Here is a 17,872-nt window from a genome sequence, read left to right on the forward strand (position 1 = left end):
CTAGATTTTTCGCAACGTTCACCATATTACAAGCCATGCTTAGTACATGAAGGATTGTGTGCAATCGTATTCACTTGAGTGTTTTCTGTATGTTGCCTGTGCGATGGGAGATGGTTTTCGCGGAATGCGCTATGCGATTCTGCACTTGCCAACTTACTGTCATCTAACGCTCACCTACGTCACCTTTCTGACAAGCAACAGCTCCACCAACTTTCGCTTCGAAAAGTGTACACGGCCGAATTCCCGAACAATTGCTCAGGTAATCTGTGCCACTCCTCACGCCACGCGACTGCTATCATGGCCGCTCTTGCGCCCGTTATCAGCAGCTTTTCGCTCATCTTCGGAGGGTGTTGCGCAAATGTAAGAAAGTCAAAACTGTTATGATGCCACTACTAAAGTCTGAAAGGTGTATTGTCTGGAAGCAATAGTAAAGTAAACAGCGTGTAGTCCCTAGTAACAGCACAAAATCTAACACAGCCCAGGCAAGAGCCTGACAGTGGCCTACTCATTACGCTCTTCCAATTCGTGTTTACATGTCTCTCGACATTGCACTACCAGTTCGATCCGAATGGTCGTTACTTCATGCGGAGTTCGCCCGTGCCATTTCGCAAATGGTGTGTCAGCGCTGCGTTGTTCTTCACGGTCAACATGCTGAACAACTGGGCTTTCGCATTCAACATCTCAGTCCCTGTTCACATCATCCTCAGAAGTTTTGGTAGTGTGACTACTATGGCTGCTGGCTGGTTCCGTGGCAAGAGATACACACCTCTCCAGGTCTTCTCCGTTGCGATCCTGACGCTAGGTGTCATGGTGTCAGCATGGGCAGATGCACAGTCAAAGGTACAGTAGAGCGATCGACGACTCATTTATAGACGCTGACCACCGAATTAGGGCAAGAACATGGATGCTTCAAGCTCCGATGAGTCGAATTCTTCTCTACAGGCTGGTCTTCTTATCCTGCTCATCGCGCAATTACTCTCCGCATGGATGGGCGCCTATGTCGAGGACGTCTATCGTGAACATGGCAAGGACTGGCAGGCCAACCTCTTCTACTCCCACTTGCTGTCCATCCCGTTCTTTGCAGGATTTGCACCGGTCTTGACGCAACAATTCAAGCGCCTGCAGGCCTCGCAGTCATTTGAGGTCCCGCCGAAAGTCGCAGAGAACCTCCCGCCAATCGTCAACACTATCCTGGCCTCAACATCACAGCATGTTATCTATCTTACTGCCAATGCCCTTACACAACTACTCTGCATCACCGGCGTCAATATGCTCAGCGCCAACACTTCCGCCGTTACTGTTACGATCGTGCTGAACATCAGAAAGCTGGTAAGCTTCTTGCTCAGTATTTGGATATTCGGAAACCAGATGACTGGATTGATGAAAGTCGGCGCTGCCATGGTGTTTGGTGCGGGTGCATTGTATGGATGGGAAACATCTTATCGCATCCCGCAGCAGAAGAAGTTGGAAGCCGAAAAGGGAAAGAAGGGGCAATGATTCCAGAGTGTTACCACTCGATCCGCCTTTTAGGGCGAGGCGAACACCTCAATCAAGGAGAAACTGAACACCCCAGAGGCTACACAAACGCTAGATCTCCTGATTTGCCTCTATTATCCTAGTGTAGTCTTTAGACCTGTTCGGGTTGTCCTTGTATGAGGTGCGAACATGACTTTGTCCTTCTTGCCGGCAGCGTTTGCAGGGTTGCAATGAGATAGGCTACGGCGGTATCTCGGGAACGTGTAGAGCATGCGAAGATCATGGAGATGCCAATGCCAAGAGCATATAGACGAATATACTTGACCAGACGTCTGTTACCCCTCGCCGGGGAGCTGTGATGATGGTGGACCAATGACCGCTAATGCAGGGGCCAAGTGCAAGCGAGAGAGCCCATTAGGGATTGGCTCCTCCGGACCCTGAACTCGCGATTAGGTGTCGTGTTCTCAGAGCGGAACTCCAACTCTCTTTCCAATTCCATCAAATTCGTTCCTTTGTTTATGGGAGGTAGGCGCATTCTCGTAGCCCTCAACGTGTTGCGGCATTGGAAGCTGACATCAGAGTCCACAGGTAGCTTCATCGAGCTATAACCCACCATGTCTTCACCAGCTGGTAGCGTCCGCCAGCGCGCAGGCAAGGACAAGAAGCGAGGAACCTCACCGAACCCCGAAGCCCTCGCCGAGAAGGTCCAGGAGAAAGTCGCCAATGTCGTCGAGAAGGCCAAACCATACAAGCCGGTCCAGCAGGGCGGAGAATGGGACTACAAGCTTGCCATCGCCGTAATGACCGTTCTGGCCTTCATTACGCGGTTTTGGGGCATCAGACATCCTGATCAGGTTGTGTTCGACGAGGTGCACTTTGGAAAGGTGTGTATGCCATTGAAGACAGAAAGAGACACGATGCACGTCCAGATCGCTAATCGCACATAGTTCGCTTCCTACTACCTGCAACGAACCTACTTCTTCGACGTCCATCCTCCCCTCGGAAAGCTCCTCTTTGCCTTCGCTGGCTGGCTCGTCGGATACAAGGGCGACTTCTTGTTCGAGAACATTGGCGATTCCTACATTACCAACAAGGTCCCGTATGTCGCATACCGCGCCATGCCCGCCTCGCTCGGTGCTCTTACCGTTCCCATCGTCTTCATGATCATGTGGGAGTCTGGCTACTCGCTACCTGCCTGTATCACTGCGGCCGGTCTGATGCTTTTCGACAACGCCCACATTGGCCAGACGCGCTTGATCCTCCTCGATGCTTCGCTTATTTTCTTCATGGCGCTCTCCGTACTATCCTACATCCGCTTCTACAAGGAGCGTCACAATGCTTTCGGGCGGAAATGGTGGAAGTGGCTCCTTCTGACTGGTATCAGTCTGAGCTGCGTTATCTCCATCAAGTACGTCGGTGTTTTCACCTTCTTCTCCATTGGTGTACCGGTCATGATTGACCTCTGGGACTTGATGGACGTCAACCGACGACAGGGTGCCTTGACTTTGGCCGAATTTGGCAAGCACTTTGCTGCTCGCGCTGTGGGCTTGGTCATCGTTCCGTTCTTCCTTTACCTTTTCTGGTTCCAGGTCCACTTCTCCATCCTCACACGATCCGGCCCTGGTGACGACTTCATGACCCCAGAGTTCCAGGAGACTCTGAGCGACAATGTCATGAGCCTTCAATCCGTCGGTATCAACTACTATGATTCCATCACCATCCGTCACAAGGAGACCAAGGTCTACCTTCACAGCCACCCTGACCGCTACCCTCTGCGTTACGATGATGGACGTGTTTCTTCCCAGGGACAGCAGGTTACTGGATACCCCCACAACGACACCAACAACCACTGGCAGGTCCTTCCTTCAAAGCCCCTGGACAATGAGATCGGTCAACGCGTTAAGGTCGGCGATGTCATTCGTCTTCGCCATTTGATCACGGACACCGTTCTTCTAACACACGATGTTGCTTCTCCTTACTACCCTACCAACCAGGAATTCACCACTGTGACCAAGGACGAAGCAACCGGTGCACGCTACAACGACACTCTCTTTGAGCTCAAGGTTGACAAGGGCAAGGGCGATTTCAAGACCATGTCTACTCACTTCAAGCTTGTTCACGTGCCAACCAAGGTCGCCATGTGGACGCACACCAAGCCTCTGCCAGATTGGGCCTACAAACAGGCTGAAATCAACGGTAATAAGGCGGTCCAGCAGTCCAGCAATGTCTGGTATGTCGATGACATTCCTTCGCTTCCTGTTGAAGATGAGCGCAACAAAAAGGAACCAAAGCAGGTCAAGCACTTGGGCTTCCTCAGGAAGTGGGTTGAGCTGCAGCGTGCCATGTTCTACCACAACAATGCCTTGACCAGCTCGCATCCTTATGCATCCCAGCCGATCTCCTGGCCTTTCCTCCTTCGCGGTGTGTCTTTCTGGACTCACAACGACACTCGCCAGCAGATCTACTTCCTGGGTAACCCCATTGGATGGTGGCTCGCTTCCTCGCTTCTTGCTGTGTTTGCCGGTATCATTGGTGCCGACCAGCTGGCTCTCCGCCGTGGCATGGATGCCCTCGATGAGCGTAAGTTACCATTTTCATACACGAAACCCAGGCTATTCGCTTTTGTATTGGCATTTGTATTTGAAGGGGAGGTTCTAACATTCATGTCTGCAGGCACTCGCTCCCGTCTCTACAACTCCACTGGATTCTTCTTCCTCACCTGGGCTGCGCATTACATCCCCTTCTACATCATGGGTCGTCAGCTCTTCTTGCATCACTATCTTCCCGCGCATCTTGCTTCTTGTCTAGTCACTGGTGCCCTGGTAGAGTTCGTGTTCTGCATTGAACCCCAGGACCCCGAGATGCCAGCCTCCGCCAAGGGCCACCGCCGCACTCACTCAAAGCCCGTTCGCGAGCGTGTCGCCTCTTCTAGCCTGATGGGCAGCTGGATCGCTATGGGTGTCATCCTCGCCGCCGCCTTCTGGTGCTTCCTCTTCTTCGCACCACTTACATATGGTAGCCCCGGCCTTACTGTTCCCCAAGTTCAGTCGAGGAAGTGGCTTGGATATGACCTCCACTTTGCCAAATAGATGAAGCATGAGTGAAGGACTCGCTTCAAATTGGGGTTGGGGTGTCTTCTATTGGATTAACTAGGGTAAAATGCGCACAGCGCGGAGTGCTGATTGTGTGGATTAGGGTCTTCTATATATTTTAGTGTGTTCTCTTTTGATGGGGCCGAGTAGAGGTCACGCCTTTGAGCACGCAAATATTTCCTATGTAATAGATATAAATACGGTGGTGAACAGTTCATGGTTCGGCCATCAATTTATGAGTTCACAGATCCATGACATCACCTTTGCAGTGCATCACTCGTACTCCCAAAGAGCGTAGGCAAAAGATGATAGCAGGCAACTAGGGATATATCGTTGTGCTCATGCGAGCTAGTGGAAGACAATATGATATCTACATCGTAGCGATTGGCTATGCATTCTCCATGATCTAAATGCCTCCATGCAGCTTCCAGACGCAATCCATGCCCATCTCCACAGTGCGTGTGCCAAAGCAACAGCTGTCACCCAAATCACCCTCATCCCATTCATCTTTACGCGGCGTCTTAACTTTCCGCTGCAAAAGCCAGTCATCGTAACTCTCATTATCGCGACGTTCAACCTCTACTTGCTCCGTGATACCAACTCCACTGTCGTGCTGCTCAGAACTCAAACTCGCCTCGAAAACGCTCAACATCCATACCGGGACCCACGATATCGGAAAGATCCCTACGGCCCATCTGGCCAAACACCCTCCGTAACGTATCGTACAAGTTTGTGCTTTGGTTCTGGTGGATCATGTTGTCTAGTTGGCTGTCCGAAACACCCTCGCCTACGACTTCTCTAGCCTTCTCCTTGCCTTCGCGCTCGACGACCTTGTGCATGGCTAGCGCGCCTAGCAAATGCTGTGCAGCTTCTGTGTAGCAACCGATGTTGATACACGACACGCCGAGGTTGTAGCGTGCGCGGACAAAGTTTGGACGGAGAGCGAGGGCGCGCGAGTAAGCGTCGATGGCTTCTTCGCTGCGGCCGGAGTTTGCGAGGGTGGCGCCGAGACGGTTCCAGAGGAGGTGGACTTGTGATGAAGAGTTTGAGACGCCGGATTCGGTGGATGCGAGGGCGGCCCCGAAACAATCGACGGCTTTGTCGTATTCTTCTACGCCGTAGAAAAGTACACCTAGGCCTACTTGTACGTCGGGGTCCATTTGCTCGCCGGTTGGTGAGAGCTGTGCGGCTTGGATGAAGAGGTTGGTGACTTTCTCGTGGAGTACGTGGCGGTCTGTGAAGCCCATCTCGGCGTCTGAAGAGAGTGGCTCTTTGATCAGGGATGGGTACTTGGTGGCCAGCCAGCGTTCCAGTGTCCGGTATGCGGTGCTCTCGTAGCCTTCGTTGGTGTATGATACAGCCAGACCCATCAGCGCTTCCAGATTCGAGGGATCCTGCTTCAAAGCATGTTCCAACGCTCTTATAGCCGGTGTTTCCTTCTCGTTCTGCGCTTGCGACTCTCCTAACCTTACCCAAGCTGCAATGTGATTCGGGTCTTTCTGAACAGCTGCCTCGAACGCTAGGGCCGCTAGTGAGAGGTTACCACCGTCTTCCATTATCTTGACACCTTCTTCGAACGGATTTGTGACGTTCTTGAAGAGATTCTCTTGTTCGAATAGGTAGTCGCCCATAGCCGGATCGCGGACCGAGTGTGTGTTGAGCCCGTCGAAACCTTCCCATTGATCCATGTCGCCCATGTGTCCTTCGACAAAGTTCTCCTCGTTGGCAAGTTGCCTAGCGTATTCAGTCTCAGCTTGGATACCCTTCCAAATGGACTCGAAATCGTCGAAATCAACGGCATCTTTCTCTACTGACCTGTCCATTTCGTTCAGCTCTGCCTCCATGGCCTTGTTCGCCTCGGCGTCAAGAGCGCTCAGGTCCTGCTGGTCTGTCTGTTCGAGTTGTGCGAACTGGGCCTCCCAATCCTGATCGTCGAGTTCTACCATGCGCTCCTTGCCTTTGCCAGAGTTCTGCATGGGCTGCTGGAAGTTTTGTGGTGCGAATGGCTGCTGCATGCCCATACCGCCCATTCCCATTCCCATGCCGCCCATGCCCATGCCCATTCCGTACATGGGCCGCTGGTATCCCGTCATCGAAGGCTGAGAAGCGGTAGTCGGGCTCGCTGTCCGCGCGTTCGGGTTCATCTGCTGGAACTTTGCGAATTCGGCAGGGTTAAATCCGGCAGGTCTTTCTTGCATGGCTGGCCCTCCCATCTGTGGCGCCTGCATGCCTGGATCGAACTCTGCTGCCCACGCTGGTGATCCGCTGTGCTGTGTCCGTTCCAACTCGCGTCGCATTTGCTCCATGGCGAACGGAGACGCGGGACCGGGCCCTTGTGGGAGTTGTACATTCTGGTTCATGAACTCATTCATCATCTATGCATCGCAGAGTTAGCCATGATTCCCATTTGTTCGCTCTCGTACTCCTGTTCCCGACTTACGCCATCTGAGGGGCCGCCCATCTGCTGGCTTCGCATGCCCTCTTGCATTCCTCCGGGCCCCCGCCCGACCAGGCGGTCTCTCTGTAGCGACTTGTCATCCTGCACATGTTTGGTGAACTGGCTGAGCGGGTTGGCGCCCGTCGAGCATTCTGCGCCGCCGAGAAAAGACATGGCGAAAGGTAGAGAATTATGTAAGGTGAAGCAGCGAGTATGACGCGGTTAACAGCGAGGAGGAGGTGTATGTACAAGTCGGGCGGCGAGCGGGTGCCAGAGGCGCGTCGGCCGGTCTAATTGATCAGCATGTGGAGAAGCTACGCGGGGCGGCCGAGGTCGCAAATAACCGCCACACAGAGCGAGTGAATCCGAGCTTGTCCAGTAGAGCTCGGCGGCAGCGCATTAGTAAACTTTGACGAACACCACGCACCACAATACTGATGAGTTTTGTACATTGCAAGAGTTCATTAGATCGATTTACTTTTCTAGACCTAGACCCTACACCATGTACAAAAGAAGAGGGGAATATAACAACGCCGGACGCTCTTCCACTATGATACACAAGACCCATCTATCAACACAGCATGCAGCCAACAGGACACATGTCCCAGTCGTGCAGTCGTACAGATACGTCGACCATTTCCTCCATACATCATTCGTTGTAGAAGCGTGGGGCGGCCGTCCCGTTGCAAGTAATCACTGTCCCTGGCCTCCTTTCATCATCATCACTTAATCCTCTTGGGTGGAATCCGAGCGCTTGTTGTCGCGCTGGTTCTGTGTGCCAGACTTGCTGAAGTCGACGCGGAGTTGCCTGCCGTAGATGGTCTTCTCCTTCAGGACTTCCCTTGCCTTGGTGGCGCTAGCGACATCGATGAAGTCTGCGTGAGCAAAGCCTCTGGGCTGACCAGTCCTCCTATCAATGGCGACACGGACATCCATGACGTTGCGAATATCACGGAAGAGGTCGTTGAGGTCCTTGTCAGACATCTCGAACGACATGTTGCCGATGAAGAGGGTCTTGGAGGGAGGGTTTTGCTCAAAGTTGCCAGAGGTGCCGCTGCGGGTCCTGGAGTTGGGCTTAGGCGCGTGGAATTGGACAACGAGGTTGCGGCCTTCGAAGACCTGCATGTCGAGGTTGTCAATGGCAGCTTGGGCGTCCGCGACATTCTTGAATTCAACGTATCCGAAACTGCACGAAGGTTAGTGTTTGCTTTCCGAGACTGGGCCATCTAACATACCCTCTGCTCAAACCCCGGTTGTCGTAGACAATCTTGGTGCTCTCAAGCTCACCGAACTTGGAGAAGACACGCTTCAGCTGCTCTGCGGAAACCTCGTAGTACAGGTTGCCAATGTACAGCATGTTGTTCGGGGTAGTGTTCCTTGGGGCCCTGGGCTTTGATGACCTCTGGGCATTGTCTGCGGTCTCAGCGGCAGCCTCCAATGCATCCACGCCAACAGTAGCAGAGGCGTCGGTAGGCTCGGCCTGCACCTCCTGCTGCGCCGGCGTCAGGTTCTCTTCGACAGGTGCCTCAGCCGCTGTCTGCGCAAAGTTCTCGTCCCCCTTGGTGGCATCGTCGCTAGCGAATCGTCGCTGGAAGGACGAGATTGACCATTGCTGTTGCCTCAGACGGAAAGCCGAGGGGGTTATGGTGTTGATGGATCGCGGCTTCGCAAGGAACGCCTTGGAAGGCGACGCGGTGATGGCGCGAACGGCAGTGCGGCGGAGGAGAAACCTGTATTGCCATATCAGTATCACGGTTCCAATTGCAGACGAGGCGATTCTTACATTTTGGCGGTATGGGTGAAGTTGGCAAATGTGGATGCGTTGCTAAAAGTCGGAATACCGTAAATTTTTGGGCATGGATCATTGATCCGCGCTAAGCTCCTAGCACGTGAGCGGCGTTCTCAAGCCCTGGAGGCTCTCGACATGTATTGCACTTCTTGGTGACGCATTGCACATTTTGGGTAGCAAGAAAGTAACTATTTGCCGGTTTTTCCCCCGCATAATACAGGTCATTGCATTCAATGTCGGACATACTTCGCCAAGATGTCAACCCTAGGACAGGTTGATTGGTGACTTTGTGGGGTATTCATGAGGGGCAATCCTGTGCCCGGTGAGGGAATGATTTCGACTATTCGCCCACTTCAGTTCATGAGAATATTTTGACAAACGGATTGGAACATCAGAGTGCATACAGCGCGCCTCACATGCAAGTGAATGTCTTCGGTGGTCCAAATGACTCTCGGAAAAGGTCCCTTGACCCTGCCGATAACATCACAAGCCGAGGATGGAGGGGCTAGCCTGGTAACTTGCCCGAATGAAACGTGATTGCTTGTAGCCTCGAAGTCTTGCTCGCTATGGTTACGTACTCCTGCTGGAAGGGTATCCAGGATAAGTATGCCATAGAGTCATCGAATCCATAATTCACAAAATGGCACGGGGTCAGGCGACAGGCCGGCCGCCTCCGAGGCGCGTTCCTGGTGAGGCTCGTCTTAAAGTTTGTGTTCGCTCTAGCAACCACAACTACCATCTCTCCATAGCACCATGCTGAAAGGTAGCGCAAACCAATTCCTCCATACAAATACAAGCGGAGACTGATCTGAGGAATAGGAGCCTTTTCTGCTGATGCGGACGCGTCGCCCGACTTTGGCCCTGCCCACGACGACCAGATACCCTCGTCGGAAGAGGAAGAGCTGAGCCATGACTTCTCCGAAACTGAAGCTGGCGGTAGCGGGCGCACACGACTAGACAACGGTGCGACTGCAACCGCACAGGAGAATGCTGGTACCAGCGACGAGGAAGAGGACGACAATGGCATGCTGCCCCGCGACAAGCAGCGACGAACCGCCTTCTACGACTATACTGCGGAGAAGCAGATGAGCCACACAGAAGCCAAACAGTTCTACCAGCGTCATCAGCTAGAGACACAATATGGAGGTTCACAGGCGGGAGAGACATACAGCCCTGCCATGCGCGCAAAGACATTCCCCGCCAACTTTGGCGGCACAGACGGTGTAGACCTCCATGGCAAGGCAGAAAGCATTCGCTCTAGGAAGAGCAATGTCACGCTTGCGAATCAAGGGCATCGGTCCAACCTGCCCATCGGGTTGTCACACACAGAGCAGTCACAGGATCCGCGCCGACACATGACTCAACCCGGAGCCAACACTGCAGGTACCGGTAATGAAGGCGACGCCTTTCTCCAAGCCGACCAACAAGCCCGATCACACGCGCAACACCCCGGTCTCCCTCACGAAGAAAAACCACTTCTGGCTGAAGAAGGCATCCACGGTGCGGGCGCAGGTATTGGTGTTGGCACGGGAGCAGGAGGCTTCGCAATGAACGATTCCAGTATCACCACTGAGCTTAGCTCCATCTATACGAATATCCAGAAAGTGCTAGATTTACGTCACAAGTACATCCGCTTGTCTTTGCAGCGCAACTTCGATAATCCCAAAGATGATCCAGCTTGGCGCATCTACCCCACCCCTCCTGAACCAGTATGGAACGACTCTTCCAAACAGCGTCGCAACGCAGGCGGCAGCAGCTTGCAGAACAGCGGAATCCTTGAGCCCAATGAACCGGCCAAGCCACCTCGCAAGATGGGAACAAATATTGGCGAGGACTTCCATCTGGAGGACTGTCTTCCCGTACCGGGTCCCGGAGAGATGTCGTTCCGCCTGGACAGCAGCGGTGTCTACCAAGTGTATGAGACCGCCAAGTCCGCTGAGCTGGACACGCCCATCGTATCAATTCCTACATTACGCGAATTCTACATCGATCTCGATTCCATCCTTGATATATCCTCCGACGGACCCAGCAAGAGCTTTGCTTTCCGTCGGCTTCAATATCTTGAAGGCAAATTCAATCTTTACTACTTGTTGAATGAATACCAAGAGACGGCCGATACCAAGAAAGTGCCGCACAGAGATTTCTACAACGTCCGAAAAGTCGACACCCACGTTCATCACTCAGCATGTATGAATCAGAAGCATTTGCTGCGCTTTATCAAGTCCAAGATGAAGAAGTCTCCAGATGAAGTGGTCCTGTTCCGTGATGGCAAACATCTCACACTAAGGGAGGTCTTCGAGTCGATTAATTTGACAGCGTACGATCTAAGTATTGATACCTTAGATATGCATGTGAGTACAGACATCCGACACCACGACACTTCGCTAATATTTTAGGCTCACACGGATTCGTTCCACCGATTCGACAAGTTCAACTTGAAGTATAATCCGATCGGTGAATCACGCCTACGAACCATCTTTCTAAAGACAGACAACTTTGTCAAGGGCCGATACCTAGCAGAAATCACCAAGGAAGTTATCTCTGACCTTGAAGCGAGCAAGTACCAGTTCGTTGAATGGCGCATCTCCATCTACGGTAGAGACATTGAAGAATGGGATAAGCTGGCAGCTTGGGTCATTGACAACAAGCTATTCTCGCCCAACGTCCGCTGGTTGATCCAAGTACCTCGTCTATTCGACGTCTATAAAGCGACCGGACTCATGGACAACTTCCAGCAAGTCATCGTAAACGTATTCCAGCCATTGTTCGAGGTCACCAAAGATCCGTCCAGCCATCCTAAGCTTCACGTTTTCCTGCAGAGGGTCATTGGATTCGATAGCGTCGACGATGAGAGTAAAGTCGAGCGACGCGTGTACAGGAAATTCCCATTCCCAAATGAATGGGCCACGAAGCAGAATCCGCCGTACAGCTACTGGATGTACTACCTTTTCGCCAACATCTCATCACTCAACGTATGGCGAAAGCAGCGCGGCTTCAACACATTCCTCCTACGTCCTCACTGCGGAGAGGCTGGTGACACGGATCATTTGGCTGCCGCAGTACTATGCTGTCACAGCATCAGTCACGGTCTTTTGCTCCGTAAGGTGCCTCTTCTGCAGTACATCTTCTACCTTGAACAGATTGGTGTCGCTATGTCGCCTCTCAGCAACAATGCACTATTCCTGGCGTACGAACGCAACCCTTTCCTGAGCTACTTTAGACGTGGTCTCAACGTCTCGCTATCGACAGACGACCCTCTACAATTTGCCTTCACAAAGGAGCCCCTTATCGAGGAATACTCAGTCGCAGCGCAGATCTACAAACTGAGTGCTGTGGATATGTGTGAGCTGGCCAAACATTCTGTCGAGCAGAGCGGTTTTGAGCATGTCGTCAAGCAGAAGTGGTTGGGTAGCAACTACCATCTCCCTGGCGTTGCAGGCAACGACATGGCGAGATCCAATGTACCCAGCATTCGTGAGGCGTTCCGCCACGAGACGCTCATGGGCGAATTAGCTATGTAAGTCTCGAACAGACATTCACATCTTCGTATGGCAGTACTAACACCGTATAGGATCGACCGCTACACGCGCGCCGCGCAAGCTGGTAGTCACGATCTCACCAGCTCTAACCTGCAGTCGGAAGTGCCACAGACGCCGAAGTCACTCCAAGGAACGCATCCCACTTCTCCCACACATGCATCTGCTGGTGGCAACCAAGTGTTCTCTAAGCTACCTCCAGCCCAAGTCGCTCGGCTCAAGCCCTCTGCCTCGACGACCGACATGGGTAGTATGCAAGGCCAACCAGCTTCGCCTTCAGGTACGAAGGACGGTGCCAGCTCTAGCATGACTGTCAACCCTAGCACAATGTCTGTCGCTCAGCCGACAGAACCTGAAGAGCCGGATCAGGGACTGACGCGCTCAACAAGCACTATCACATTGGATGGGGAGCCTAGGCTGTTCCCTGGGATTGTTAGCAGCAGAAGTAGGAGACGGAGCACTAGGACTAGTCAGGCCGAGGATGGTGATATGACAAGTTCGCGTTTGAGATTCCGTACGGGTGATCAGGAAAGTGTTGTGGAGGAAAAGGATACAGACGATGAGGATTAGAATACGTCACTGGTTATTGGATACTGTGTATATTCAACAATGGGACTAGAATCACGAATGACACATGGTCTGGTTTATGATGGAATCTTCTCTTCATTATGATGCTCGATAGAGTCTCGCTCGATGCAGCTGCTAGTAACACAAGGACGCCCGCTTTGCTAGAATGAACCAAAACAACTAAAGTACCTTCTCTTCTAGTGCTCACGAGTTGAGGTTCCGTGAATAGCAGTCGAGACACCATGCGTCCCCCTCTTCCCCGACTTCTACTATGCACTTCTTGCATGTCGCCTTGCTGCAGCCTACACATTGCCTCGCACAGATGAAACAGGTCCGGCCTTCGCATCTCGTGCAATCGAGGTAGTTTTCCAGATCTTTCCGTCGCTTGGGCGCTTTGTTGCAGGCGTGACAGGATCGCAGGTCGGAAACGGCGTGTGATTGGGATTGGCAGGGTGATGGGGCGTCCAAGTCGACGTCCATTAGGTGTGATGTTGACTTGATGAGAGACGCTTTCGGACTGAGGCGTTTGAGTTGCTTCACCGGCCGACGTTCTGATGTGTATTCGTGTGGCTTTGAGGGGAAGAGGGCGTATGGTAGGTTGTTGTTGTTGCTCTCGAAAGGCGGGGTATTGTGGAGATGGAGGCGGTTGGAGTCGCGACTGGGTGATGAGCGGTGTTGGCGTGACATGCTGTGGAGTTGTTAGATTTGGAGCTCTACTTTGGGTGGAGTATTGGTGCATACGGTTGGGGTCCGTCGTCGCCAGCCATTCTCTTTCTCTTGCCCAGGCCGGCGGCGTGTTGATCATGGGCCATGGTGTGCCAGTAGCTGGTGGTGGTGTCGTATTGGCGCTCGTGCGGTGTATTGGGACCGAACAAGTCAGAGGTGATGTAGACCATAGTGGCGGCGACTTCGCGGTGATGGTGAGGGTGAAGCGGAGAAGCTGTTGTCGGCCTCAAAGGCGGAAGGAGCTGGAACGTGCAGCGGCGGCGTCAACACAGAACAGAAAGCGGCTTGCAAAACAGGACAAAGGGTATCGCGGACGGCGCGCTAAGGCAAAGGAACGCGGATGGGCCGAAAGGAGGGCTGATGTTTAGTCGCGATGGTGCTCAGGACGGACCGGACGGCGCTTTGGATGTTGTCGGCTCGGCGACGTACCTGACTAGCCGGCCCAGGCAGCCAACAGCATGTGGGCCGGCGCACGTGAAGCGTGTCGCCAAGCAAAGGGTCGCGCGACTCAGCTAACGCGCGACGGCGCAGGACAGGGTGAAACATCGTCGACAGCAGCGACGAGCATCCCGCCCGCCAACTCCGCCGCCTCGGTCTCTGGCGCGTGTGCCATGTCTGCCCTTCCTGCGTGACTTGGGGCGAACGAACCATCTCCACATTATTCTCACCTACCCCACATCCTCCCACCCTGCGAAGAAGCTTGAGCCATGGATAGCGTCAATGTGTCGGAACTGGTTGCGCGCCTCGGCGCGGAGGAGGAGTCGGTGCGGAAGATGGCGGTCTTCAAGCTGCAGAATGCCATTGGCGACCCCTCCTTCGCCGACGTCTTCATCTACGAAGGCGGCCTGCCCAAGCTGCGCTTCCTGGCCCTGCACTCGACCGGCAACACCCTGGCCTACTGTCTGACCTCTCTCGCGCGCCTGCTGGAGTTGGACAAGGGATGGGATCATGTCACGGATGATCTGGTCGCGAGGGTAAGTTGACAAGGAGGGATTGCCTGAACAAGTCTAACAACTATACTCCAGATCGTCGACCTCGTTGTCGCGCAACCTCTCGTCAACGTCAACCGCGGTGCCATGTCGGTCCTCGCTGCTATTGTCGGCCACCCCTCACACCGTAACTCCCAGGACGGGACCACGGGCTTCCAGCGCTTGAAGCCCGCCGTCGACTCTCAGCCCGACTTCCTTCCCTCCCTCGTCGAAAAGATCACCTCGGCCGACCACGCGCTATGCGCAAACTCCCTACAGCTCATCAACGCGCTCATGCGAGACGCCATCGCAAACGACGCGGCCTTTGAATGGCCCAAGTTTATCAAGCAGCTGCAGGAGCTGGGCGTGATTAAGAGCGTGTACGGGCTTATGCAGAGCTCTGCGATACAGGATCTGGCACATCCACTACTCGACTTCCAATCCTTGACCAAGATACTGCTCAGGAACTGGAGGGAAGAGAAGGTTGACTTGGAGAACCCCGATCACAGGAGGGCGATCCGGGGTCTACACACGGCGAGTAATCCAGAAAAGTCAGCATCAGACCCCAAAGGAAGCAAGAAGCACAACCCGGATAAATGGAAGCGTCTGGGCTTCGAGACGGAATCACCCGCGTGGGAGTTCGATGCGACTGGCTTCCTAGGCCTCATGGACATTACAGACTTTGTCTACAAGAACGAAGACGGGTTTCAGAAGCTTTTGCTGGAGCAGTCGGCAGAGCCGCTCGAGCAGCGATGCCCAATCGCTCGCGCAAGTCTGTCGGTCACGCAGACACTATACGAACATTTTGAAATAGATAAGCTCGACGATGTGGACTCCCACCGACCTACCGACTCGCGGGCTAACTTCGACCGCTCCTTCAAGCCCCTCCTGCTCCACTGGTCCAGGTTACATACGAGTGGCCTGAGTGCCTTCATCCGACTATGGAAGGTAGCCGGCGCACAAACCGAGGACTTTGAGAAGATCGAAGAGCTTGTCCGCATCTTGATCGAGCAGGTCGTGGGCCAGGCGCCACGCATGAGGGATGTCAAGGACGTGGAGGAAGATCTGGCTGAATTCGAGCTGAAACGCCTAAGAGAACTTCAAATGGAAGTACTGGAGCTGACCTACGAGGATGCATGGGGCCATCATCTCCGGTATGCAGTTTGCGTCGATGTAGTCTGTGCTCAGCTAACTCTCCACAGTCAGGTCCGTGACGAGCTCAACCACGAGGCTCTGCAGTTTGTAAAGGAGCAGCGTATAAGATGCCTGCTACAGGGCGCGTGGTTTCCAATGGGTATCGACTACGGCACGAGTGCGGGTCCGGTAACCAGCAAGACCCTGAATCGTTCTGTGCCCTCATCATGGCGTTTTGTCCGATTGTCGCACAACCGGCGATATCTGCATTACGCTGACTTTGACGAGAAGACGGCGACTGAGCCGAGGCTAGACACGCTGCAGGAGAAGAGTAAGTGTAACGCGTCCACGCGTCGTTTGTGGTTTGCGTTACCGCAGTGGCTGACCCGCATGTACAGTCGATCTATCCATTGTCTCTTCGGTGGTGAGCAATGTCTCGGCTTCGGCGCCATCGACCGCATCGTCAGACAGTACGGTCACAACCCTGCCAGGCCACGAGCGGGCTTCGACGTCGACCAAGATCACGATCCACGGTTACCTGCCCCCGTCCAATCACGCGCGGCAGGCGTCCAGCGGCTCAGGTGCAGGGCGAAAAGAATCCGTCCTACTGCATCTGCATCCCCAGAGCCATACCCTTGCTTCCGAGTGGCTTGATGGACTGCTGATGCTACTGAACCAACAGCCAATTACCGCTGACACCAATAAGTTGGTAACCTTCATCGGCGGTTACGGGCTCAAGATCCGTCTGCTCAACGTTCGCTACGAAGATGTCGGGCTGGAGGAACCAGTGCTCCCCAGTCGTGAAGGACTGGATGACGAATACTACTGTACGTGCTCCTCCTTTACACTGTGGCACGGGCTCAATACTGACTTGGTACCTTAATGCAGATGACATTGCGGGTGCCTGAAGATCTAGAAAATGCTTGTTCACGGACAGGAGTCCTGGACAACAAACATCGATCTTGTGCAGGTAATAGTGAAATTAATGGGGCCGCCAACGTCCAAGCTGCATGATGTTGGGAAGCCTAAGCCTACGCTTCCGAAAGCCTAATCTTTCTCGATGCGGAACTAGGCAACGGCGGGGTGGAAGACGTTCGCCGTCTTGTGAATAGACGTCTGTCGACGTTCAAATTGGGAACCAGGTACCGCTCTCTGGGAACCATATTAGGAACTGTGCAGGGGGCGGTAGCATTTGTGTTGGCGCGGGAGCTGGATGCGCTTCTCTTGAGATACCCTTGCTTGTACCTGTGCAATACGCTGCAATTAGACAGATTGTTTGGAGCGTGCGTGCGTGTTGTCAGCCTGTCGTCGTTACGCAGCGCATGCTCGACGTTGTACAAGGCGTCTGGCAATCGACGGTGATCTGTGCGATATTAACCCGTGACACGCTGGCGCAGCCATTGAGCCGGCCAGTCGGGCGGCCTGGTAGTAACGCCATAACGCATATTCCAGAAGCAAGTATATTTGATGCGGAGGCTTAATCAGGCAAATGTGCTGGAGAGCATCTGTCGACTCCGCGAGCCGGGCACGTTGGCCAGCGGTGTGTCGCACGCTAAGCATCGTGGCTCCGCTGACGGTGTGTTCCTGGCGGCCACGGGCCTGAAACAGCGGACGGCAAGGTGGAGAGAAGCGGGGAGGAGGCCTGTCTGCACGACCTGACTCAACCAACGACCGCACGCGGGCCTGGCGTGCTCTCGGATACATCAGCCACGGTTCTACTAGGGCCCAGGTGTGAGGTGGAGAGCAGAGAGTGCGTCGCTGGCGGCGCGTTAGCCTGCAGCTGCAGCATCCCGCGACACGAATATGCAGCCGCCCCAAGTGCGAGCGACAGTCGTACGCTGCTGAGCCCACTGATTGTTTCTATCCCCCAGCGGCCGTCCTGTTGGACCTCATATAATTCCTTCTTCTTCGGACTTTCGCTTGCTGCTGTTCGGATAGCCCTCCGGTCGATCCTCGAGAACAAAGTACACCAGCATTGCTCAACCAAACGTTCACGACCAAGTGCCCGCCGCACCGCCCGGCCACGGCGTCAGGGCCGCCATTCGCAGCGTCGTCCGCGCAAACCACGCCCCCATGTGCCTGAAGCCAAACGTTGCGCCATCGCCGACGTCGAGATCCGAGCCGAAGCCATGAAGAGCAAAGCCAAA

General features: G+C 53.9%; 6 protein-coding genes across 6 annotated transcripts; 4 read left to right on the forward strand and 2 right to left on the reverse strand.

Annotated features, from left to right (window-relative positions):
- Positions 1 to 297: 297 nt before the first annotated feature.
- On the forward strand, positions 298 to 1,497 carry J4E84_005958 (uncharacterized protein; the record flags this gene model as incomplete). The annotated part of the gene is made up of 4 exons (XM_049388550.1): positions 298 to 360; positions 407 to 432; positions 483 to 840; positions 892 to 1,497. The coding sequence occupies 4 exons, from the start codon at positions 298 to 300 to the stop codon at positions 1,495 to 1,497; spliced, it is 1,053 nt and encodes a 350-aa protein (XP_049243449.1).
- Positions 1,498 to 2,090: 593 nt separating this feature from the next.
- On the forward strand, positions 2,091 to 4,565 carry J4E84_005959 (uncharacterized protein; the record flags this gene model as incomplete). Its single annotated transcript, XM_049388551.1, has 3 exons — positions 2,091 to 2,360; positions 2,424 to 4,056; positions 4,150 to 4,565. 3 exons carry the CDS (start codon positions 2,091 to 2,093, stop codon positions 4,563 to 4,565), a joined length of 2,319 nt encoding a protein of 772 aa, XP_049243450.1.
- Positions 4,566 to 5,185: 620 nt separating this feature from the next.
- Positions 5,186 to 7,179, reverse strand: J4E84_005960 (uncharacterized protein; the record flags this gene model as incomplete). The annotated part of the gene is made up of 2 exons (XM_049388552.1): positions 5,186 to 6,943; positions 7,009 to 7,179. 2 exons carry the CDS (start codon positions 7,177 to 7,179, stop codon positions 5,186 to 5,188), a joined length of 1,929 nt encoding a protein of 642 aa, XP_049243451.1.
- A 552-nt stretch (positions 7,180 to 7,731) lies between these two features.
- J4E84_005961 (uncharacterized protein) lies at positions 7,732 to 9,038 on the reverse strand (the record flags this gene model as incomplete). Its single annotated transcript, XM_049388553.1, has 3 exons — positions 7,732 to 8,191; positions 8,241 to 8,735; positions 9,013 to 9,038. The coding sequence occupies 3 exons, from the start codon at positions 9,036 to 9,038 to the stop codon at positions 7,732 to 7,734; spliced, it is 981 nt and encodes a 326-aa protein (XP_049243452.1).
- Positions 9,039 to 9,547: 509 nt separating this feature from the next.
- On the forward strand, positions 9,548 to 12,900 carry ADA1 (putative zinc finger protein; the record flags this gene model as incomplete). The annotated part of the gene is made up of 4 exons (XM_049388554.1): positions 9,548 to 9,557; positions 9,614 to 11,145; positions 11,191 to 12,311; positions 12,366 to 12,900. The coding sequence occupies 4 exons, from the start codon at positions 9,548 to 9,550 to the stop codon at positions 12,898 to 12,900; spliced, it is 3,198 nt and encodes a 1,065-aa protein (XP_049243453.1).
- Positions 12,901 to 14,330: 1,430 nt separating this feature from the next.
- Positions 14,331 to 16,633, forward strand: J4E84_005963 (uncharacterized protein; the record flags this gene model as incomplete). Its single annotated transcript, XM_049388555.1, has 5 exons — positions 14,331 to 14,597; positions 14,649 to 15,745; positions 15,794 to 16,056; positions 16,124 to 16,552; positions 16,614 to 16,633. 5 exons carry the CDS (start codon positions 14,331 to 14,333, stop codon positions 16,631 to 16,633), a joined length of 2,076 nt encoding a protein of 691 aa, XP_049243454.1.
- Between the last annotated feature and the right edge of the window lie 1,239 nt (positions 16,634 to 17,872).

This window comes from Alternaria hordeiaustralica, assembly GCF_023758085.1.
Source record: "Alternaria hordeiaustralica strain BMP 2776 chromosome Unknown scaffold_11, whole genome shotgun sequence".
In the NCBI taxonomy this organism is placed as follows: domain Eukaryota; kingdom Fungi; phylum Ascomycota; class Dothideomycetes; order Pleosporales; family Pleosporaceae; genus Alternaria; species Alternaria hordeiaustralica.